Genomic DNA, 25,556 nt, shown 5'->3' with positions numbered 1-25,556 from the left:
CAAACTTACTAATACTTTACAAAATGCTATAAAATACAACAAATCACTCAAAAGATACCAGCACCTCTTATATGACTGACTACATTTAACAGCTTCAACACAAATTTGCTTCTGTTCATTTTCAGGAACTTTGTGGAAATATGTTTTTTTCTTTATCAGACATTTCATCATTCCAGCCACAAGTCTTAAGGCCAGTTTATATAACAGTTGGGAAATAAATAAATAAATCAAATAAGGTTGGTGTTTGTGTGCCATGGGGAATGACTAAAATTTGTTTACACGGTTCCAATGTGGCAAATCATTTCTGATAGACGGAGTAAATATCTATTCATTTCAAGGCTAACACTTGGTCTTCAAGTCTGGTTTAGTCTGAGTTCTAAGTCTGAGTTCTAATGCTTTAAACAGCTGTAAACACAGTGCAAGAAATCTTAATATCAACATTTTGTTACTCTACTTGACTACGCAAAACTATTTCATACTAACCTGTGCTGTCATGTGATCATGGGATGATGTTGAAAACAATTTAAATGTTTTTTCACTTTTAATCGAATGATTCTGTGTTAAAATAATTCCATATTTTTGTTGTTCTTACACCTTTCAACCAGAAAGGTGTCCATTAGTGTCACCACTGACTGTGTTGGGCTGCTGAGATGTGGTTGTCCATCCTGTCCACGGTGGCTCATTCTGCCACCACCCACACACTCTGGCTGCTGATGACATGCTCTGTGAGCCAGCCTGCTGCCCCGAAAACACTTGAAAAAGAGGGGAAAGTGTTTTGTATTCGAATTCAGGATCTATTATTACTGTTTTTAGGGATCAGATTAAACACTCGACATACAGTAGGTAAGTGGAATGTCCCAAACTTTTCCTCGTAGCAGCACATGGTGTGTTCTCATGATGTAAGTAGTTCCAGTACATTGGTGTACTGCACCACTCCTTAGACAAACAACTGATATCCTAGAACTCTGTCACATGCAATCATATCTGCACACAAACTGCAGGTCAGAGCCAAGATTTTGATGCAGAAATAAAACAAAAGCTCTCATTTATCTTGCCTGTCTCTTTCTGAAAGGACAACTCTCAGGACTGAAGCCTCCACTTTAACCACCGGGTGGTTGCTGTGTGTGTGTGATGGTTGTCTGTCTCCTCCTGTGGGCTGGAGGTGTTCCTCTCCCTTTGTGAGGATTTTCTGGAGGTAAGCCTAAAGTAAAGTGATCATTTTGTAAAGCAAGTTCTTATTGCACAGTTATTTACTGATCATTCAGAAGAGCTTAGAAGGACTGGAAGGCAACTGTTAATAAGCTGTATGTTATGGGTGTTTGTGAGAAATTTTGCCATCACATGGTTTCACACCAAGGCCCTTGAGTTGTAGGATTCAGTCCCTCAATCAATAAGCCACTGTTCTAGCTTACAATTTAAAAAAAGAAAAGACAAAAATCTTCCACTTAGGAGGGAACAAACAGAAACGTATTAAGTAACTTTCCAATGAGGTGCATTTTGCCTAGCTGCGTTGACACAGATCTGACATACTGAACATGTCTGCCTGCTGTCTGTGTTAATCAAACACATGATAGTACACAAAGTGCTACTGGCTGCTGTTTGAACAGGTAAAAATCTCTCTTTTTCAAAGCATTCAGAAAATTCTTTCTTATGCAACAAATGTTTACGTACATATCAAAGAGATAAGGTGGATTTCCCAGAATAAATTGCATAGTTTAGATGCTGTACAATCTTTCACTAGGAGTCAGTTTGATGATTACTGGAAGTCAAAAGTTGTATTGGTCCTGGTCTCCAAGGAGACCAGATACTGTCTCTTATTGGTCAGATATGTGATCGTGTAACCAGTGGGGAGTGGAGTAATAGACACAGGAGAGAAAGCTCTGACCAATTGTGGTACAGGTCAAAGCAAATAAACACACAGAGTTAAGTTTCCATCTTTTCAGACAACGTTATACTGATTTACAATAATTTCCTTAAAAGTTACACTGAATCTGTTATCACCGCTTCAATAAAGTAAGCCTTATCCTTCTCTTTGAAAGAAATTTTCACTTACAGTTTTGATTTTTCACACAAACACAAGTTGGTCTTTCTTTGGTTTTCAGTTGACAGTTGCCATGTGTGTTCGTTTGAATCGGATCGCTTGAAGTTAATGGCTGTGTGGCAGTAACAGATGTGGGTGTTCAGTCTTTGGACTTTTGGCAGCTATGGGCTACTTAGGAGTTCAGCAGCTGACGGTATAAAGCTTGTCACATGTCACACTTGTTTGTCCGGTGGTGCAAAATGATTTGGTAGAAATCCACCATTACTTTTAAATGGATCTGATAAACTGCAACTAACTGACTGTAAAGTGTGTGTAGTGTTTTCCTCTGGTATCAGCAATGACACAAATAAGTCAAATCTTATGATAATCCACAGGAATTGCATGCATGTATAACACAGAGTTTATCTGCAGGCTATTTTTTGCAGCCAACGCCTTCATATTTCTGCCACATCACCTCAGAACAAATTATGAAGTTTTCCAGAGGCTACAACAAGTAAACACAAATTACCAAAATTAGTTCAAGATGTTTAACCTGTAATATTGGCTCTTCAGCTCTCTTAAACTGAACTGTTTTTAATTCTTCACAGTTAAGTGTCAAAAGCTCTTCACTGCTTCCATTTTAATTGTAACGTGTCCTGTAAACATGGGTCAGGGTAAACATGTCCTGTTGTGTGATGTTACTTTAAAAAAAAGACACTGAAAAGAAGCCACTCAAAAAATGAGTCCCTTCTCTCACTTTTAAAGAGCAGGTCACTCATCAAGAACAGCTTTATGAAGCCTTTATATACTGTCTTCGGCTCATTTACAGCTGAGGAACTTGTAAAATCCAGGACCATGCTTGTTATAACTAGATATTTATCACTGTTATCCTCATGATCACATTCATTTCTGCTCCCTCCACCACCATACTCCTCCTTCTGTCCTGACAGTTTTATGTTTAAGGTCAATATGTATTTATCAAAGGTCTCTCAGCAGGATCCTCCGAGTGCTCGCTGCATAGTCACGATATCTGCTTTTCAGCCAAAACCATTCACGATGACAATATCATTGGGATTTCAATGGAAAAACTTGAAAGACTATATTCCAGCACTGGTGAGACAATGTGTGACCACTGAATGCCTTATACCTTCATAGTGTGTGCAGCCGTATGGGTATTTTTGTATGTTTCTTATACTTACAATGCAGAAAACAAAAAGATGAAAATAACCTTTTGTTCATACTTGTTTGAAGGCATGTGTGACTGTTAAGAGTTGACACACTTAAGAAAACACATACTGAGATGTTTGACAGCCATGACATACAAAAAAGCTTTTGTAAGATAAAAACTGCTCGATGAGATCTTTGTAAGACCATGAAGAAGAAGCATTTCCACACTGCAACAATGAAAACAAGAACCATCTGTTTGGTGGGGTTTTTTTGGAAAATACTAAACATCAGCTGCTAGTTGTGTGATTAAATTGAATGATATGCCGAACACCAAAAAAGTAAAAGAAGGCCCATCTAAATATAAATAGTAAATACTATCAACACAAATAATCTTGTTGTTTGATAACTCTGTTCTGTAGTTACATTTTTTTTTTAAACACATACAAAGCTGTATTTGTGTGATGCTATCATGGTTTAAGGTGCTTATATTCTTTGTCCTCACTGACAGACACATCAGGAGAGTAAAAAAGTATTGTTAAAATGAACGCCACATCTGTACACAACTGCATACACAACATAGAAAAGAGCAGCAGAGTGACAGTAGATAACCTTGAAAAGATGCAAATAATAATGAACGTGTTTGGATTTCTTCACTGATATTACATTAATGGGCTCAGTGAGGTCTGCTGAGAACTGAGGAAATCATTTTAGAGTTGAATAATGTGCTTGGTTATTGATTACGTGAGGAGCTTGACCCCTTGCAGTCATTGAGTCGACCATGAACTCCTCAGTACACCAAAGTATTCTAAAGTCAAATGTGAGTCTTACAGCTAAAGCTTGGCCTAAATTGAATCAACTGGATGATCCCAAACAAAGCAGCAAATCTACAATAAAATGATGATGTTGCAATAGTCTATTAAAAGTTTGAGCTGATATAAGCTGACATATTTTGAAATTCCTCAATGACACTGTGAGAGTCTGAGAATGTCATACAGAAAATGGCTACTGAGTTATTGCTGCTAAAAGTGGATTGTCAAGCTACTCATTCTGCTTCTGCATTTCAGCATAATTTTTCTTAAATAGATACTAAAATTCAGCTAAATGTTGTGTTTTTATTCAGCAGAAGAGGATTTAGATTGAAGTTAATTTGAGATGATGTAAAACAGAGGAGGGTACGTTCTCTGTAACAGGTCTGAACAAAACATTGACACAAAGAAAACAAAAGGTCATTCCATTTGCCTGTTACCACTGCACACTTTGGCCTCGCTGTTAATACCATCTGCTATGTTTTCCTAGATGATTCTTCCATTTTTCTGGCTGTCACGGTTTTAACAGCATTTGCAACAGCATTTTTAACACTCCCAAAAATGATTTAACTGGGACTGGTTACAAAAAAGGGAAAGAGACAGGGGAGGAGGGAGGATATAAATGAGAGGTAGCAGAAAGACTGAGCATAATCTTGAAGCTGCAGTCTGGGATTTCTTTCAGACATCTTCAATGTCTCCCACCTTAAAGCTGTCTTTTAACACCTCTTTTTCTCACCTAAAATACGAACAACGAAGCTTTAAATCACTGTGGCTTTTTAGACAGTTTAACTCCTGTAGTCTCGTTTGTCAGCCATTTATCACCAACAGCTGACTGTAACCTTTCTGATTTTAAAGCCACATCATCTGAGACATTGAATAAACAAAAAAAAAACATGGCATCAAAAAAGAGAAATAGTGAGGGGGAACAAAAGCGCCTGAGCTCACTCTTTCACACTTACGATGTGGACAATTCAGGGCGGATTGAAAGAAATGAATTCTTTACTATTTGTTCGGAGCTTCAAGTCCCGTCTCAAGAAGCAGAGGGCATATTTAATCGCCTGGATGTGGACAAAGATGGCACTGTGACCTTAGAGGAGTTCATCAGCGGCTTCAAAGAACGACACGAGAAGGACGAAGACGGTGCTGGTGAAGATGAGAACTCCTCAAGTGTGGAAGAATTTTCCATCAGCAAAGAAGAGGTCACATCCAGGTGAGAGGTGAAAAGTCACATGTGATAGTTGTAGGAGGAACTCTGCACTCCTTTTCCGATATTGTGCGTACACTGTGTACTGTTGTTTTAATGTCTGATAAGATGGATTCTTCCTTTGAGATAATAAAAGGGCTGCTTTCTATATAACATTGTATTTAAAAACACACATCTGTCTCACAGGAAATTATTCTATATGGAGGAACAGATCACTTTCTGTTAAGGATTTTTGCATTATTCAAGATGATCGAACCTTTGAAATGACCAAAAAAAAAACTTATCTGAACACTATTCAAACCTAAATCAAAATGAAGTGAATTAATCTGGTCGTCAGTATATATATATATATATATATATATATACATATATCAGTAAGAATGATGCGTCAGTTTCACATAAAAGTGATTGATTTTAGGTGTGAAGGAAGCGTTTTAGGATGTGGTTCAGGAAATGAGCCATAGGTTGATAAAATTACATGCCTCTGACAAACAAAAATCTAAAAAAAAGTCTGTAATGCGCATGAAAAAATATGATTTAACTTTTTTCCTCATAGTTCAAACCATATGAACTTTAAAGTATGTAAGAAGCCTTGTTGACTTAGGCAACTATCAAAATGAATCAAAAAAACTAAGTGACCTGCTGCCCCAAGCGCACTAAGTGGCAATTAGCTTGTGGTCATTTGATTATTTAATGCACACATTGGTGAAAAGAGCCTTCATATCAGTTGCTATTCTTGTAAAATTCGCATTTCATCAATTTATAACCATGCTAAGTGAAGAAATGAGGCTGAACAAGCGCCCATGGCTAATTTCAAGATTGAGGCCTCACAGTGTGCTAATGCAGATTTTATGCTTTTGACAACTTATGTAAAGAAATATGTAGGCTACATATAGCGATAGCAGAGAACAGCTACAAATGCATGATCTGGGAGAAAGAGGGTTGAGTTTCATCCCTCGAAGTTACATTTAGGGCTCACCTATAAACCTAAATTTTCTTCTTTTTTTATTTGAGACTCATGCAATTCACTTTATGAAGCAATGTGAGAAAAGAAATACCCAAACGAAAGCATTTTTGAGCGATTAACAGTCGTGACAAAACGTTTCAGAAGGTTCGTATCACATGAGCAAGCTTCAAGTGTATTAAGTACGTTCATACGTCTTTCATACGTCTTCTCTTTTTTTGAGGGAGGGGGGGGGTAAACCTTGTAGTATCTTGTGGCTTTAATTAGCGACAGTACAAGCTTCGCCCACAGACAACCACTTGTATTTGGCCTGAGGCTCACACATCTACTCAAAAGAGAGGGAGGAGTGCAGAAACACACATACGCGCACACACGGATGGCAAGTGTATTACCCGAGTCCGACAGCAGTTTTCTCCGTCCAGCTGACTGCTAAAAACCGCAACATCAGTTGGTGAAGATAGTTTCAACGTTTGATTATTTCAATTGACTTGCGTAAACGCGCACGACAGCTGCCGGTATGTTTGGATAAGAGCGGATCCGGTCTGGAAGCTGGGAGTTATAGGTCACAGAATAAAACACTGGACATTTTGTAGGATTTCGGGAATTCCCCGACCCAGTGGATAACCTCTTATACTGAAACCCTCCCTCCCCACCCTCTCTCCCCCTCCCCTCCAGCCAGCCTCAGCCACCCATTAAGGGTATGAGCGCGGAGGAGCAAGACAGGCTGCGCAACCTCTTTCGCGCCTACGACGTTGACAACTCCGGGCGCATCGAAAGAAACGAGTTTCTCACTATTTGCTCGGAGCTGCAGGTGTCAGCGGCGGAGGCGGACCGAATATTTGACCGGCTGGACGTCGACCAGGACGGAACCGTCACCCTGCAGGAGTTCATCCACGGATTTCACGACCGCTACGGAGAGGTCATGGAGTCCGATGGAGGAGATTTGTGCATCGCATGGGAGACCTTCGAGAGCAAGCTGGGCGAGCAGGCCAAGTACATCCCCAGGTGAGTTTCGCACACCTGTCCGCGCCAGGCAGTCAGGGAAGTGCGTTAGAAATATGAAAATGTACAGGAGATAGGAGTTGAACAGGGAGCGCAGTGTCGTAAAGATGAGGAAGACTTTAGTCATCTTTATAGGGAAATTCACACAGTAAATATTACAAGAAATTGCTTTATAATAAGAGAAATACAAAAAAAGCGCTGTTTCTACACTAAGTATAAGCGGACCCATTCCGTGATGTCAAACATAAGGAATACCTTTAAAATACTGTAAATTGAAAGTAGGACGAATAAGGGTGTAAATTTATCTTAATGTGTTGTTGTTTTTCTGAACATCTTTGTTGTTTTAACGTTGGCTCCCAAATCTGCTCCCTTTGGATAGCATGCAAAAGACAGACATTGAACTAAAGATTAAGTGAAATAAGCGTTCAGTTAATCGATAAGTTGCCTGTAAAAAATGAACCTGCAACTACTTTGATGAAGTAAAAGAAAACCTTATCACCCCCCCCCACACACACACACACACACACACACACATTTTCTTAATGTTTATAGATTAAGAAAACTGTATATTTGTATCAAGAATTATTAGCTAAATTGTCTGGTTTTGTTAGGCTTATATTCTCTGGACTTGTAACATTTTGTGAAAGTAGGTCAGGGTCCTTTCATAATAGCATAACTATAACTAGCATAACTATCATAACAAAGCTATTTGAAAACATATATCCCAAGTGGAGCCACAGAGCGTACCATTAAACTAAGCTACATCTTTTACGAAAACTGATAGCAGTGAATGCTGTGACACAGTTCAGAAGAATGAGACAAGAACAGAAACTGATGTTTTCACGTTTTGCCCAAAAGAAATGAGAGCATCTTCAGGCTGTTGAGCTGAGACTGAAAGTTTACTAATGCAACTGAAATCAGCATTTGAATAAGAATGTCTTTCCAGTATCAGTAAACACAATTACGTAGTAGATGTTTCAATGAACGTATGTGTCATCAAATATAACTAAAATGAGACATTCATGGTAACCAAATTGATCCTCAGTGCTCTGAAACAGTGCCTGTCTGTCAACTGTAGCCTCTAAGCCAGGTCAAACGTTTAAGATTTTTCTAACACCTCAACAACTCAGTAAATTTAATAGATTATCACTTCAATGAATTTGCAGAGATATTATAGGTCAGTGACTGTACAATGTGTGTTGTTCACCGTTGTAACCTGCAGCAGAAAATTTAAAAAGTATAATTTCACACGGTGTGATTGTAGGGATGTGTTCAGGTTAGGGTTCTGAATGTAATAAGAATACAGGAAACCAATTATGAAACATTATCAGTTGCTGTGTGTAAATGGGATGACATAGTTACACAATATGGCTCGGTCACTATCTTATCACCAAAGATTTATAGGTTATATTTATTGACACGTTGTTCAACTGGTGTTTAACTACCTGTATGTGTGAACAAGGTGTTGACCCACCTTCCAGAATTATTGCTAATGGTGTATTTTTCATTTCAGACATATTTTATGTCTTAAAGTGTTTGCTGGTTGGATAGTTCATGTGGAAATGTTTATCTGACCAATAGGCTCAGTGACTTCATCTAAAGTGCGAGGCCATTTTGAAACTTAACCCTCATTCACATCTTGGTACAACTTAGGCTTGCTAATACTTAAAGGGACTTGAAAAGCTCTCCTTGTACACATTTGCCTTGCTGTTTTTTAATCAACCACCATGTCAGGTGAAGTCTCCTCTATCGGGCATCTTGGTTGATAATTTTTTCGAATATGTTAGTGTGAATCTTGCATCCCTCTGTTAAGTTTTCTTTTTTGAGAGTTTGCATCGTTTGACGACTCCTACTCTTAAAGATGAAGCTTCCAGGAAACACGTTTGCTACATGAGTCAAAGTTGCTCTGTATATTGGTCGTCCATCTTCTTGTTCACTTCACATCAGTTTAAACCGGGCAACCAGATCCTTTATTTCGACTGAAAAGTGTCTATGACATCAGAATGAGGAACTTTAACTGTACTCCAGTCTTTGAGTTGAAGTCAAAGTTTTTAGCGTTAGATTTGAACTGTTGGTGCTATGAAAAACAATCCTATATTTAGCTGAATGTAGAAAGTGTAGATTAGCTCTTTACTCAGATCAGTAAACTTGTGTGAAAATTGACCTGAACTTTACTGCTGGTATTGTGCACTTTGGTAACTGTGTTGCTTTAAATGTGCTTCATAAAGAGATTTTAATTGATTTTCCTTTTCAAAAACTATATGTGCTTTTCTTAATCTCTGAAAATCCACATCACGTATCGTGTCGTAGCTCCAACATTTCATTTAATGTCCTTTAGGTTTCTTACTGCAGGTGCAAACTTCCTCGACACATCTCCTCAGGATGCTACATTCTATGGTTTATGTGAAAAGGACAACACTGAACAGCAGTTTCTTAAATACAGATTACTGGCTTTCATTGAATGGTTAGCTACACGCTCAGAATAATTGAGCAGAGGTTAACTTCTGCTTCATAAACATTCTCCTGATAACCCACTCAACCAACTGCAAAATTGTAATTTCAATCAGGAACTGTTCCCAAACACAAACCATTGTCTGATCTAATTCTAACCTTTTCACCGACTCCAGATTTTTAAACTCCAGTTACTTACTGTGTTTGTCTGTGTTTCCCCACCTAATATTCAGTGTGTGTGCATGTGAGAGTGTGTGGCCTCAGGCCTGGCATGGGACTGGTCCATCAGGACATTGATTGCCACAGTGGGGCCGTCTGCTAAAAGCGCTCTCTTATCTTCAGGCATATACAGCCACTGTTCCATGTGTCAGCTGAGCGATGACAGATTGGAAAGTTTAACACACAGCGTTTTCACAGCATGGAAGACTATTTTGTATACGAAGAGCAAAAAATATCAGTTATTTAACTTTTTATGATTTCATTCCAATCAAGACTGATGTAATGGGATGAACATTGTTTTAAATGTTCATCCTATTCAGTCTCTCAGGTGACTGCGATTGCAGCTGTGTGGGTTCAGGCTGTTCACTAAAATGGTGCCTCTGGATTGAATCACTTATAAGATGCCCTGTGTGCTCTCCGTGTTTGCTTATTGGTTATTTCATGTTTGTGTTCAAACAAGTTTTCAGAAACATTTTTCACAGCAGATTCGTTTGATTAAGATCCATCAAGCAGCGATTCTAGGATCATATTTTAGACTTCTTCTTCCCATTTAGTGACAAAGGGTCAAATACCCTGTCAATTGAAATAACACTGGATTTTTTATAGGACGTCAACCAGCTGTGTACACTAACTGCAAGCAAGGGCATGTTAAGGAAAGCCTGGTAGTGCATAAGAATGTTCTGAAGCATCTTTTTCATACCTCAAGTTTTTGTTTTGGGGGAGTTTTCAGCAGCTTTGGATCATGTGAATCGTTTCCTGACAACCACTTCTGTTGATGTCAGTTTACATCTGACTTTCTCAAGTCTGACGCAGCATTGTTTGAGCTTGTTTGAGGGCATCTCTATCATCATGACTGTGTGACTGTGTCACTGGGAGCTTATGTATTGACTGATATTTAGCAGTGTCTATATGCACAAGATTACAGTCAGTCCCCTCCGTCAGGTGACAAACACACACTGCAGTCTTATATGGCCCACTTTTACCTTCCTGCTCAGGCACAGAGCAGTTTATCACTATTTTATTACAATGTCTCCCAAATGACTCGCAGTGGATACAATTCCTGATTAAATTGTAAATTCTGAGGTCAGTTTGACACATTTTTATTAGATTCATTTTAAAAATATTTTGAGAGCAGCTGTCAGCTTTCTGAAGGTGTTTCAAGTCCTGTTTGGAGAGTAAAAACACGAGTTAGATTATATATTTCATTAAGATAGAATAGAATCTTCTTCTTCTCCTCTCTCAGTGGTGATTTCTTTCATTAGCTCAACTGCCATTTCACATTGCACATTATTTAAAACAATTATTTTCAGGATTTCTGAGATACCTTTTTCTAAGCTATGATATTTTTTTTTGTTTGTTTGGTTAATTGTTGTTTAATTTCAAATGATCAGCTTTTCCTTCACCAGCCTGAGTTTGTAGATAAACCAGCAGCTCTCTTACGTCTCACTGCTACAACAACAGAAACCAGATTGTCTTTCCCTTCACATAGCCTCACATGCACCTTGTTTCATTTGTATCCAAGCTACTGCTTTATCCCAACAATGTGCTCTCACCTCTCAAGCGTGCCAGGCTGCAGTTTATGGTGCAACATAGTGGGAAGAATTCTGCCTTCATAAAACACAGAGAAACCAAAAAGCTCTCAATGGGACTGCGGTTCTGAGCTCACAGGCCCAATGACATCTGCTGTCTAATTTCTTATCAATCCAACCTGTCTCTATATGTGTTAAAGAGAGATGCTTAAACTTAAACTGTGCAATCCCATATAACAAATGTTTAGGGGCTCAATTTTTCAAATATTGGCAGTTATAAAGTTGAATTTTCACCTTTGTTTTAACCAAGTTTCACAGAGCATTTCATGTATTGTTTGTCATCGGCCGGACGTTGATGGCAGAGCTGATAGTTGAAGTGGACAGTTTTACCCTCAGCTCAGTGCAGTTAATGCTTGGAGGAAAGAGAAAAGTTGATGTCATGATAAATACTGACGTTCTTCCAGGCATGAACAGGCATCAACACTCTACCAGAACATCAGCCTGACTGAGCCCAGACTGATCCCTCAGTTTGAGAAAGTCATCGTTAACTTCACCAAAGAAATCAAACAGCAGAACTCAGAGATGGAGAACCTGGCACTTGCCATCAAGCGGTGAGTATCATGGACATGCAAAATCACACATAAGCACTGACTTCATCCAACAAGTATGATAAAAAGATAACGGTTTTCATCTGATATCAATATTGAACCATCTTTGTGGATATAATTTGATGAAAATTGATGTTAAAGTAGCTGAATTACTGATTCCCTTCTTTGTCAAACGTGAGCATGATTTATGGAAAATCATTCTCAGAGCCACTGTTACACTAACTTGAGTGACTTTTAATGGATTATTCATGAAGTGGCATTTCTCTTTGTTGCCATAGAATAACAAGAAATAGGGAAACTGTTAAAACATTGTATCATCCATATGTGCACTGTAAATGTAAGATTCACTCATTAAGTTCAATGCTGTTGTAAATATTATTTCCATATAACACCACCGGAGATTAAAATGTTAAGACTTTTGTCTTCCTGGCAGTAAATGGATTTGAAATCAGTTATAATGAATTACATATTTCTTTATCTTGATGCAGATTAAAGGGAAACACACTGCACAGATATAATTTTACTACAAAATTGTGTTTTTTTTCAGCAAGTGAGGTAAATTTAATGACTCACAGCTGGCTTTAGTTTGATGTGTCAGAGCACTAAACAAGCCAGTGTGCATGTAATAGATGTTTGTGGGTTTATGGAGTACAGAGAGATGATTATTTTTCTGTTTTTCAGAGCACAGGACCAAGCATCAATGCAGCTCAGTGAGATGGAAGAGGAGATGGACCAACGCATTCATGCGGCAGAGAGAAAAACACAGGAGCAGGTGGGACATACTCAGACCAAATGACCTGCGTGATCCTGTTTTAGTTCTGCAGAATGTTTGTGATGCTGTGCTTCTTTCTCTGGAGTTCTTGTAGGCAGAATGATCAGCAGGGAGCGTTTGTTCAGCTCTTCCCTCATGTCAAACATACACATGCAGACATATATCAGGTTACTGATCCAAACTCAGACACGCCTGCTGATCAGATGGATGTCACAACTCTGCAGATAGAAACCTGTTGGTAGACAGATGGAGAATGAAAATGATAAGGCTGTACATATTTGGCTTGATAAGATTGAGTGACATATGGATGAAAACGATAAAGTAGCAATAATAAAATCAGGCAGCACAAAGCTGATCTAAAGCTGCCGACAGGATATCACTGTGACAACAGATGACCTGCGCTACAGATAAGGGACTTAGCATAACTTCAGGTATAAACCTGAGTTTTCACTGTTATGAAGATGGTTCGCTTCTTGCTGCAGTACATTGCTTCTATAACCAGGACAGATAAAGACATCAAGACAAGTAGAAGCAGAATCCACTGACCATTCAGTTCTCTTGATAATGATACTGAAAAAAACAACAAAAATGACTCAAATGGTGCAGATTAAGAGAAGATCTCTTCCCTTTCTTATCTCTCAAAACAACATTTCAGATATTATTAGAATTCATTGATTTCCAATTATTCAAAGAGTCCTGCAGCAGTTTCAGGTTCTCATCACCAAGTTTGTCTCTACTAAATGAACAAGTATGCTGACTTGCAAATTTGTTCGCTTGTGGCAAATAAGTAGCACTGGATCGATAATTTGAGACATCACCCCGTTCATGTGAATGCAACAAAGCTTGGTTTCTCAGTTTATTCCAGCACTACGACACCAATCTTTTATGTTTTGCTGGAGTTTTCATGTTTAGATTACATGAGAAAAATAATAATGAATCTGTTAGTCAGACCAAAATCGGACTTTGAAAATCAAGTTTCATGAAATCAAATTTACACACCCAGATTCTGAGGTTAGTGAATGCATGTATTCACTCAACTAGACTCAAATGGGCCTAAACGCTCTGTGCATGCTCCAAATTTCATCTTTCAGGATCTGTAGGATCTTGTAGGATATAAACACACCAACATGGAAGCGTGAATCAATGCAACCCAATTCCCAATAAAGCTGCTTTGATTCACATATTGTTTTCTGAACGCTGTGAAACTGTGATGGAATATAAGCTCATTGAGACAATGCATCAACACAGTGGTCTCTTAAAGCATTTCCAAGCTGCCACTTTGCTATAATAAAACCCTGATTTTATGACCTTGGTCAGACAAAATTGCCATTCAGGTAACTTTTCAGACTTCTTGTTCTGAGGTTTTAAGTATCTAAGTTTAAAGGCCCAGTTTTATTAATCCTTATTCATAAAAACCTTAAAATTGTACTTTCTATGCCTCGTGACTTTAGCTTTGGTTGTGTTTTTTTTCTGTTGCAATAGACATGTTGGATCTGCAGCTGGGAGGTTCAGCATCAGGATCACAGACTCATTACGAGTCCATTATTTACTCTCATTTACACGATTCATCGAGTAGGAAACGTGTAAGATCAGAAAAACCTGGTGATAAGTTTAAGCAGAAATTTCTTATTCAGTATACCTAAGGTTGTTTAATCAGGCCTGATTCAGTCATAGGCTGAATTTGAGGGTGTTTCAGAAATGGTGTGGGGCTAAACGGTTTGTGTCTGTTATGGGAAATGAGCTTCAGTATTCAGCTTTTCACAACATTAAAATGAAAAATGGAAGAGTGTCATTCCACAGAGATCTCTTTCTGGATCAGGCATCAAATCGTCGGATTCCTTTAGGTGTTCTTTGGCCCTGATGTTATGACAAACCTTTACCGAGAACAGAAACTTATCTTTTCTTATCGCTGCACCGCCGTGTTATGTAAGTGTGCTTGAGTCTACTCAGGAGCTGCTGTTTGCTTTGCCTTAAAATAGCACACAAATTTGAAGTGCACTCACCTGTGTTCTCCCACAGTGTAAGGTTTGTGCAGACAGTCATATTCTGACACCTGCAAGAGAGGAATTTATCTCCGCAAAATGTAGACATTGAATTCCAGCTCTTTTGATCGTGGTTCAAAAATAGAACAGAGGAGACATTTTAACACAACAAACAAGAGACACATGTATACACTTTTATAAAGTATTGTCACAGCCTCTCATTTAATATAAGTAAATAATGACAATTTGTATATCTTTGTATGTGTTTTTTCAGGAAAGGAAACGAACAGAGGCTGCGCTGAATGAATTGCGGAGAAATTACGAGACTGAAGTGTGTGAGCTGCAGTGTAAGATCCAGAGGATGCAGATGGTATTTTTCACTGACATTTTATGTTTACATTTTCACTTTAACACAGCATCAACACAACAGGTCAGAGCAGCTCAGTGGTATAAACTGATTGGTCACAACATTAAACCCACTCTCACCACAGCACATCAGACACACCCTCCAATACCCGTGATAACCCACTTGGCTCAGTTTGGTTCTTGTCACATTTGCTAACATCCTTGTGTTTGTCTCTTTTCCTGCATTCAACACACCAACTTCGAGAAATGACTAATGTATACTAATGTAGCCTATTGTATCCTAAAGCCAATGTAACAAGTTAAGAAACTATTCTGTATAATGAGAGCAGATAAATACATAATTGATATATTTACCCTGCAGTAATATACTCACAGGACAGTCAGACAAAAGTCTGAAACAATAAGCACTTCAGCAAATACAATCCTACACTGTTTTTCTGCTGCATCAAAATAAAACTAAGTGTCCAAGTGAAACTTTGACCTAGTTAGATACAAACAACAGTTGCCTCTTAGAATGTAAAAGTTGCATCCCACATCTTTGGGAAAAAGATGATTGAGTTCTTTGTGAATATCACTGATTTGAGTCACAAGAAGATAAACCAGGACTAATGCATTCATTTCTGACCCCATGAAAGCACAAGTTAGCTAGACTTTAACTTTGCTGGAATTGAGACTTCACAGTTACTTTGAGTATAGTTTATACTCAGTGATTTTGAGCCTACCTGAAAGTTGAATGATCTCACTCCTGAATATGTGAACCTGTCCATCAGATAGAGGAGAAGTACAAGAACATCACTGTGAAAGACGAGAGCCCAGCTTTAAAGAAGAAGATCAATGAGCTAACATTGGTAAGACTAAAAATACTGAGCATGTTTGTATTTATTGGTTCTGGTCAGTCAGTTTTCGTATATTCTGCCATTTTACTTCTTCTCTTTTCCCCTCCAGGAGAACCAGAAGTTAAAACAGGAGCTGCTGAAGTCTCAGACCCAAATTGCCTGTCTACAGAGTGACATGGACTCATTGAAGACGGAGCTGACCGATCAAAGCATGAACTCTGAACGGTGAATTGATTGTAGTTGGGTGTGATTTTATTTTCTTGTATGTATGATATTTAAGTTCAGTTAAGATCTGGGTTAGCTGACTGAATTAATCTGTGTTGGTGTTGGTGGAGTTGAGTTTCATTCAGTGCACACTCTTCCCTTTCATTGTAAACTCTGAAAGTTTAAACCTACAATTACTGATGGCAGGAAAGCTGCAGAGCAGGTTTTCTTCCCATCATCTTCTCTCTGCATTTCGTTGATTAATATAAACTTGAGAAAATACACACTTGCACGTCGACTTTCTACTCAGGAAAATGCTAAACAAATAAACTGGTAACAAGTCTGGTTTCGAGCTGCTGATCAAATTCACCTTGTTTCTGAGGGACAGAGAAAGACAGAGATCACCCCTCCTCCCTCAGTTGGGTGGCGCGGGTTTGGCCTCTGGAGGTTTTGTTTTGTCAGAGTTGAAACAGGATATCCTGGAGTGACTTCACACATAATAACTTCTTCAGAGGGGTTACTTAGCAACAGAAGCAACACTGCCACTGTTAGGATAATAGCCCAGCTCCGCGAACCAGCACATCTTCTTCTTACCGTTGTTTGTTTCCATATCTTGGTTGACTTGTGTTACTCATAAATTGGATGTATGCAGGTAATCAAGTGATATTACTGCTATACTGAAATTGGAAAAACAGCTTCTTCCTTAAGAAATCAAAGGGAAGAAACACAAGCCAGAGAAAGGTCTGGGGTGAAAATACTCTACATGCACCTAAACTGATAGAGATCAATAAACTGATATTGATCAAATCAGCTTGGAGTCATTGTAGCCCTAAAGCAGCTGTCAGATACCTCTCTTTTTACTCTCACTTCTAAAACTTGATTTTACTCTGCAGAGCATGATATTTGTAGGTTCTTACTGTACTTTGGTGTATTAACATGTTTGTTTGGATATAAACTAAATCGTTTAGAAACAAAAAATTACAGAATAATAATCGGAAAAGGTTCTTGTGTCATTTGCCGCAGAACTACTTTCTGAGGAGAGATGTCCTGCTCTCCTGTGGTCACTCACTAAGAGCTTTGCTAGAGGTTGACAGATTGATCTGTCAGTCAATTAATCAGGGATTGTTTGAATGTACTTTGCAAATGTGCACATGTGCACATCTGTGGGCAATGTAGTGTTGTTGCTGTGGAAACACTAAACGATAGTTAAAGAAGGGTGAAACACATCATTGTCCCTTGTGTCAATTCACTAGCAATGCTACAGACAGACCCCAGTGGATGTTGACACAGATACTTGGAGAAAATGCGTAACACTAACACCATGAGGAGTAGAAATGGTTTGAACTTCCTCTTCCTTTCTCTCTGTTTTGTTACTACTCTGCATCCTAGACATCTACTCTTCAACTCACCTTGGTGCGGGATCTTATTGCAAGCATTACTTGTGCTTTAGAAGGCTCGACCAGCTGCTCACACATACAAACCATACCAGACATACCAGCAAAAATTATCCCAGAATCCAAAACCAGTACAGAAAAACATTTTAGAAATCAGTGTTTTCATAGAAAAATCCCATTAGAAAATCTCAAGAAGAATCTGTCCAGAGCTGCTGCAGCGGGCTGTTGCTAGTGCAGCACCATTCTGAAAAACTGGTCAAATAGACCAAAATCAGCCATTTAAAATCCATAGTGGTTGAGCTCTAATTGTTACTTTTACTGTTTCATTAATTTACTTATTTTCATTCAATAGAAGTTTCTAAACTAAGATAAAGATTCAGTGTACTCTAAACCAAAAATGTTTCTTCTGCAGAAAGGGAGGGTAAAACAGTAGTTTTGAGTTTTTTGAGTTTCTGTCTGAGTTTGAGTATTGTAGGTGACGCTGCAGATGATAACAATAACAAATACGGACCGGCATGTATTTCTTTGATTAATAGATCAGTTTAGGTTCTGTTCATATTCGATAACTGCATTTCTCTTCTTGTTTTGCTGCAGAGACGAGGAGCTCATGAAACACTTTTCTGACGAGCGAGACATCCTGGAGAGTCAGATCGAGATTCTGCAGTATGTCAGATAGTAGCACCCACCCTTACTGAAACAAATCCTTGTAATTACATCTCAAAGCATTTTAAACAAATTAAAAAGTTAAAACTGCATTAATTTTCCTGTGTGTGGATAGGACAGCCAACAGGAAGCTTCATGACAGTAATGACGGTCTGAGGGCGACTCTGGAGAAGATGACGAGGGTAAAGCTACACATCTGATACACGTTTTTTTTTTTTTATCAAACTATAAGATATTGAGTTACAATTTCTTCTCAAACTGAGAACTGTTTGTTCTGTTACAAAATGCAGAGGCAAACCTCAGAAAACAAAACTTCAATTGTTGTGTGTTACAGTCAGGTAACGGTGGTTCACCGGGGGAAATCAGGGAAAGATTCAGAAGTAAAAGTATCTGCTACACATCTCCATATGCATTAACAGAGAGGTAAGACAACATCACACAATCCACAGAATTTTTAGTGTCTATTTAATATTTAGACTACACATACTTTAGGTACACACAATTACTGGTACACTTTATATAGAATTTACTGGATTTTCTCAGTAGAAGAATAACGTCAAGAAAAGTTTCCTAAGATAAAATTTGCACTTTAGTTCAACAAAAGTTGGCTAAATTTATGTAGCACGCTTTTTATTTCATAACCTCCTCAGGTTTGAGCACCGTTTGGATGAGAGCCCTCTGTTCAGCCGCCGGCCCAGCTGCGATACTCTGGCTTTGGCCATTTGTGACCCCGGCCTGAGGCGCAGACACAGCAGTGAGTGCGAGGAGGACAGCCTGCCTGAGATCTACACGGACAGCGGTCTGTCGACACTCAGAGGCTCTCATGGAGGCTACGACTCAGAGCATGAAGTCAAGGGTCAAGGAGAGGAAGAAGATGAGAAGGAGGAGAAGAAGAAAGAGGAGGATGACAATAATGATAGCATGTTGGGTGAAAACTCTGACACTGAGGTGAGAGAATAAGAAGATAAAGCTCAGACAAAGACTTCATGTGTGTACAGTATGCATTGATGTTATAGAAATGTTTATGGATGTTGTTTTCTTTTTATTTATGTCTGGTAACTTGATCATAAATGTGAAACTAATAAACTGATGTGTAGAAAATAAAGTAAATTATCAGTCATGCTAACGTTTGTTAAATAACACTGAAAAACAGCAAAGACTGTCAGCTGATGATGGTGTTCGATGAAAAGTCAGAGAGTTCAGATAACACAAATCCTATCTTTTTCATTTGTATTATCTTGCTGGGGCCATGAATGATTGAACAGGACTCTAAATTCTAGTATTCAACAACTTACTCGTGCAGCGACTGTACAGGTTGTCATGTTGCGAACAGCTCCTAATGTTGACTACTGCATGTCTCCATCATAGCCAGCAGAGATGCAGGACGGGGAATCGGCATTCGGGTCGGACAGCAGCTCAGTTTTGGACTGGAAGCTAACTGATTCAATTAGTATGCCATCAACCCCCACCCCAACAACAAAAAAAGCAATCAGTGCCATCAAAATTCAGGTGAGAGCCGGAAACTCATAAAGAGGATAAGTTATAAATGGAATAAGATGGATTGGTGCAGACCTTAGTAGCTATTGAAAATGTATGGCGATCTTGACAATAAAATTATGATAATTTTATCCCATTTGAAATTGTTGTTTATGGTTTAATTAATTGTTGTTTATGATTTAAATCAATGGGGGAAAATTGGGTGAAAGGTGAATCCTAATCAGCAATGAGCTGGAAAGTCTTCAGGATTTGGGAGCTCTGAAACAAAATAAAGGAATAGATTTTCAAGGATCGCATTTCTCTGGATAAACTTGGCAAGCCTATTTAGAATATCAGTAAGTGCTCAATACATTGATTTGTAACTCATTCAGCATCATTCAAATCATCAGCCTTTGATTCAACTGAAAATACTGTAGTACAAGCACACTAAGTAAAAACTAACAAAAAAACTAAATTTTGCATAGATAACAACATGTCACTATAGTAGAAATATTCAGCAGTTGGTCTGCCTACAGCCTGGATCCATCACACACTGAAGCCAATAAGAAAGAAGACAAAAATACAACAAACGATGTTCTGAATTGCTGAGCAGCTGAAATCCTGTATTAAGATTTCACTTGCAAAGCTATATCAAGTGTTTAATGAAAGTTAAAAGAAGAGCTGATGTTATCGTTTTAGTTATTTTTACTTAACATTTGCACAGCATCCCATTTCAGAAACATGGTTGTGTTAGTTATGTACTCAAACTCTAGCAGTTGCTCTTATGGATTTAGATTGTAAATAATGTATTAAACATTGCTGAATAGAGCTGTTCATAGAGAGAGATACAAATAACAATAGCAGGTGTTTGAGAAGGTCTCCGCTGGGGACAAAACAAGTTCAACAAAAGCACTGAATGCAAATTTTCTCGTGTTATCAGCACTGCTGAAGTAGAACTGACATTCCTCTTATCTTTGCTCTGTCTCTCTGCAGAATGAGGACAAGGACAGCATTGACCTGGGCTACATGACCTCAGAGAAGGCCTACAGGATCGTGTTAGCTGGAGATGCTGCTGTGGGAAAATCCAGCTTCCTGCTTCGACTCTGCAAGAATGAATTCAAACAAAACTCCAGTGCTACTCTGGGTGAGATGGATACACAAAGAACAACATTGTCCATATTTAGGTAGCATAGCAAGCTTCATATTGTATCATTCTGTGATGCTAACCATAAAGTTTGCTTGAAATTTAATGCTTGGGGGAAGCATCAGATGACTGTTTAATGATTAAATTCTGAACTAAGTTGCATGAAGTCATCGCTGAACATGCTGTTAATCTGATCAGGCACTGTCCCTGAAGCAACTACTTCATATTGTAATACAAGAAGTACTTTCTCATCGGCTCAACAGTTTCAAAAGCTTGTTTGCGTCTCATTTGCTTTATTTTAGGAGTGGACTTTCAGATGAAGACCCTTATTGTGGACGGAGAGCCCATTTTATTACAGCTATGGGACACTGCAGGACAAGAGAGGCATGTGCTGGCATGAGCCAAATGACTGAATGTTTGACATTTCTTGAAATTGAAATTGATATACTACACACACAACATGTGGACTATCAAAGCAAACAATGTTTAATTTAGCAACTTGTGTGGAGAAGATTAGGGTTATATATATATTTGAGGGAAAATGAATCCATCCTCCGTCCTCCTCGCAGGTTTCGCAGCATTGCAAAGTCTTACTTCCGACGTGCAGACGGCGTGTTGCTGTTGTATGATGTCACCTGTGAGAAGAGCTTCCTGAATGTTAGAGAATGGGTGGACCTGATCGAGGTAATATACTGCTCTGCTTTGCTCTTCTTCGTGTTAGATGAATAAGTTATTCCAGGCATCAGCTCAATAAAGCTGATAAAATAAAATTTGAACAGGTTCATTTCCCCCAACCCTCTAAATACTGGTCAAACAATCTTTTTTTTTTCTCAAATTAAGTGATGTTGCTTGTTTTTCTTTGTCTACATGCAGCAGATATGTAAGTGCTGGATGCAAAGCATGCACATACTGTGTTGTCCTGTGTTGTAGCTTCTTATTGGTGTGTATTTGATGTATTGTGCTATGTCCACAAAGAGGTCCTTAATGATAAATCTGAGCATTTAAAAGTTTATTTTCTGTCTGATTTGTATTCTGTTCAGAACATGCAATCACCACTCTGATGCGCAACAGAATAATTGCCTGTATTGAGTTTCTTATTTTGCTCAGCAGGATGTGTCCCAGGATGATATTCCCATCATGCTCGTGGGTAATAAGTGTGATCTTAGGGAAAATGCAGTTAACTGTGTTCCTACCAGTTATGGAGAAAAACTGGCCATGGTAAATATCTTGTTTAACTCACAAGGGCATTTTAAGGCTTACAGTAAACAAAAGCTGGTGATTAGGGATGAATATATTTTTGTCTGTACCCAACAGACATACAACACACTGTTCTGTGAAACCAGCGCCAAAGATGGCTGCAACATCCTGGAGGCTGTGCTGCACCTGGCCAGGTAAGAGGCAGCTGTTTCAGTTAGCTGTTTGCATGTAAACATTTTACTTTTTGAACTTGGGTGTAATTAATCAATACTTAGGGGAATTTCTTTTAGTTTTGGTTGTTCCAGGGGACGGATGCTCAAAATGCATGCAGAGTGACACGACTTAGGCTGCGTATATACTTGCTTTTATGTGCGTGTTTGTGTGGTTTTAATGGCTACCTCATGTATCCTGCTATCATTCTCAGAAATGAATGCTGTGCACAACGATGTAGAAGACAGGGAGAGACAGTATAGGGTCAAATATGGATATTCAACGTCCGTGATTTAGGAGCCTTTAAATACCATCGACTGTATCACAGCTGTCACTTCGTCCGCTTTTATCTTCACATCAGCCAAACACCAACCTCTCTTATTTGGTACAGAGGAATAGGGAGGAAAAAACAGTATATTTTATACATTATATTTTTTTTCTTAAGCAGTTTGCCTTCATCTTGTTGGAAAACATAATTAAGTTAAGGGAAGATGGTAGGAGAACTCCTTCCATCATGGTTTTACCTACAATAATTAGCTGATAATCCCCATCAGGGTATTTTGCAAAAGCTATATTTTGTGTATCATATTGGATTAATAAGAAATAAGTTTAATTTAAAGAATAATAGTAAAGACAAAGTCAATTAAGTAAAATATGTTGTCACAGGCTGCTAACATTCACCCTTCTGTCCTCATATTTATTGACATGAATACTAGTAAGTACGCTTACATTAGAATAATTAGCGTGACTTTTAATGTTGCGGCTGCAAGGAATTGTGGGACAGAATTATTTCCTTTTCTCTCATAAAGGAATGTCATTTCCTTTGCTAAAGGAACTTATAAAGGAAGCATTGAAGCTCCTTTCCTTAACATTCAGGGAATTTCAATGGTTTCAATGGCAATGGTCATGGCTGCTATCTAAAAACTTTCCGGTTGCTTTGCTCAGTTTGGAACCAGACTGAAAGTTTCCACGTTCATTGTTAATATCCTGAAGTTCTGTACAGTTTGCTAGTGTGCTCTCTAGTGGATATCTCAGGTAACAGGTGTAGGATAATGGCGAGTATGTGAACTATTATGCCAATAATGGAGATAGTTGCCCAAATGAGCTCAAGGTTCAAAAGCAAGTATAAACACGATGCAGGAGAGTTTTTTTCATGCTGAAAAGGAAAAATATGTTCAAGTCTTTATTTGTTACTAATAGCATGGGATTAGGTGATTGGTGCGGACAAGTGACTGGTAACTAGCACCCATATGATAACAAGGTAAAATGTGATTTTCCACTTTCTCATCTGCTTTTCTTCTTTTCTACCTGGCAGACTGGTTAAAAGACATGATCGTTTTGAGGAGCAAAAACGCTATCAGTCTTTGCCCAGTTTAAATGCTCCCAAGAATATACAGAAGGTCTCCTGCTGCACCTGATCAAACTCAACACAGCTGGAACTCTGCATCTGACTGAATGTGAACTCAGGACAGTTTCAGCAAGGAACACAAATGCAGAAACCTGACAAAACAGCAGCAGGAACAAATCATCAGTGTGAGTCACTAAAGAAAAGTTATACATGTGGATGAAGTGAGCAGACAAAAGACATGAGATTACCATTCAGCCACTGGACATCAGAAGTCAGTGTAAATGTCATGTGAATGCTATTTTAATTTCTATTACAAATACTTTATTTTGTTCCTTTATGATGCTTTCAGACATACATTGCTTTCCATTAATCTGGTGGCCACGCAGATTTTCCATTACGTTTCGTGACAGCAATCATGTCTGTGTTGGACTTAGTAACATTTACAAATTCACTTTCAAAACGGCACAAGTATGAACTGCTGCAGTCACAATAACAGACACACATGCACAGGAGTGGTTGTTTGGTTTGGCTTCTGATCAGCTGTTCAAAGGAATCATGTTATCACAATGATAAATAACATAAATAACTTTTCCAAATTTTGCTCCATCATGGTTTTACGTGCAATAATTAGCTGCAACACAGAGTCGTTCTAACTCCAGCGTGTGAGCTAAAAGAACGAGAGAAATCTGCTTGCATTTAAGCGTCTGCACTTTGTCCGGTATATTTATATATTTTCAGTTCCTGCAACCCGCTGCCGTCAGCGTCATACTGACTGTTAATTAAGCTGAAAAATGTAAGAAAGTCATATTTTCAGCTGCTTCCATCCACAGTTGCTGTTTCACACAACTATTGCAGCCATGCTACTATGAAATGTTGTAGAGGTCTGACTTATATGTGAGAAAACAGACACTCTATGAGGGCTCCAGTGGCATACCTTGCTTTTCCTGTTCTCAAATGGCTCGTTCATGTCTGAATGAAGCATAAAGAAAATCAACCGAAAAGTGACCAACATCTGAATTAACGTTACATATCTTGTGTCTAAAAAGGATTTTTCACATATTTGACATCACTAACGGACTTTGCCAGACTGGCACTTGCATATTGTGAGAGTGTTACAAGCAAGGCAAAAAGGAAAGAAAATGAAGCAAAGAACAGTGAGGATTTCAAAAATGAAGTATGTATGTGAGTGATGTAAAGGGATGTTTGGATTGTATGTTGACACATGGTTGTCCAAGTTGGAGGACAGAAAGTTGGTTTAATCACATGTTTACGTTGAGAAAAGAAAGCAAAAAGATTTTTTTCTTATATGTCATGAACTTGACTGATTACTTGTGAGCTATTTTATGCTTGTTTTCTGCTTACAAATGACATCTACAGCATATTGGTGGTATGAAAGGGAGCAGGAGTCTGACTTTATTGAACGTGAAGTGCATTTATCGCTAAATTGAGGCAAAGTTTTGGCGATATGCACAGCCGAGTCTTAGTTCATGTTCAACAAATCCTGGTGCAATGTCAAAACATACTTTATGGTAATACCACAACAGTGTTATGTTTATTTGATCTGTTTTTGTTTAAAGGTTTATATATCTGAGCATTTAGCAAGTCATTTAAATCTGTAATAAATGTTACGTGTACAACAGCCTGTGATGATTGGTGAGAAAAAAGAAATGACTGCACGATTTTAACCTCCTTTTGGGATAGATTAAGTATTTTTTCATTTAATTTCATATGCATAAAGTAGAGCCCTTATTGTAATCCCTCAGATACAATGCATGACTGTAACTTTGTTAAAATGAGTATTTGAATTTAGCCAATTGTTCTGTCTAATATTATAGAGTTGTTTTATTATATTTGTCTTAAAACTGATGCTATATCATACGTATTATGTGCCTGTTGAAAGGCAGTAAAGGTGTCAGTGTGTCTCAAATAAAATGCTCGTGGGATTAAACACATTTGCTCACTTTTCAACTCAAACTCAGTCTTGGCAGTGATTG

At 38.4% G+C, this 25,556-nt stretch overlaps 1 protein-coding gene across 2 annotated transcripts; it reads left to right on the top strand.

Moving 5' to 3' along the window:
* Positions 1-6,856: 6,856 nt before the first annotated feature.
* Positions 6,857-23,825, top strand: rasef (RAS and EF-hand domain containing). Of its 2 annotated transcripts, none has more exons than XM_072386962.1 (17): positions 6,857-7,166; positions 11,827-11,973; positions 12,652-12,742; positions 14,999-15,094; positions 15,861-15,938; positions 16,036-16,151; positions 18,119-18,187; positions 18,303-18,369; positions 18,522-18,610; positions 18,838-19,135; positions 19,556-19,696; positions 20,657-20,807; positions 21,110-21,191; positions 21,377-21,491; positions 21,918-22,025; positions 22,122-22,198; positions 23,530-23,825. In XM_072386962.1, exons 1-17 carry the CDS (start codon positions 6,862-6,864, stop codon positions 23,630-23,632), a joined length of 2,133 nt encoding a protein of 710 aa, XP_072243063.1. In that variant the 5' UTR covers positions 6,857-6,861; the 3' UTR covers positions 23,633-23,825. The 2 variants fall into 2 exon arrangements, with proteins under 2 accessions (XP_072243063.1, XP_072243062.1); XM_072386961.1 differs by having other exon boundaries at positions 21,915-22,025.
* The last annotated feature ends 1,731 nt before the right edge of the window (positions 23,826-25,556 follow it).

This window comes from Leuresthes tenuis, unplaced genomic scaffold, assembly GCF_036924035.1.
Source record: "Leuresthes tenuis unplaced genomic scaffold, fLeuTen1.0.hap1 SCAF_6, whole genome shotgun sequence".
NCBI classification, from domain to species: Eukaryota; Metazoa; Chordata; class Actinopteri; order Atheriniformes; family Atherinopsidae; genus Leuresthes; species Leuresthes tenuis.
The sequence above is the reverse complement of the archived record's forward strand: the minus strand, read 5'-3'. Positions and strand labels throughout refer to the sequence as shown.

What these genes read in the sequence shown, in the direction of transcription:
- rasef (XM_072386961.1), top strand. Translation starts at nt 6,862, where the DNA reads ATGAGCGCGGAGGAGCAAGACAGGCTGCGCAACCTCTTTCGCGCCTAC. An exon ending in CTGGCACTTGCCATCAAGCG is followed by an intron (nt 11,974 to 12,651) that starts GTGAGTATCATG and finishes TCTGTTTTTCAG; the next exon opens with AGCACAGGACCAAGCATCAA. An exon ending in AGTCAGATCGAGATTCTGCA is followed by an intron (nt 18,188 to 18,302) that starts GTATGTCAGATA and finishes GTGTGTGGATAG; the next exon opens with GACAGCCAACAGGAAGCTTC.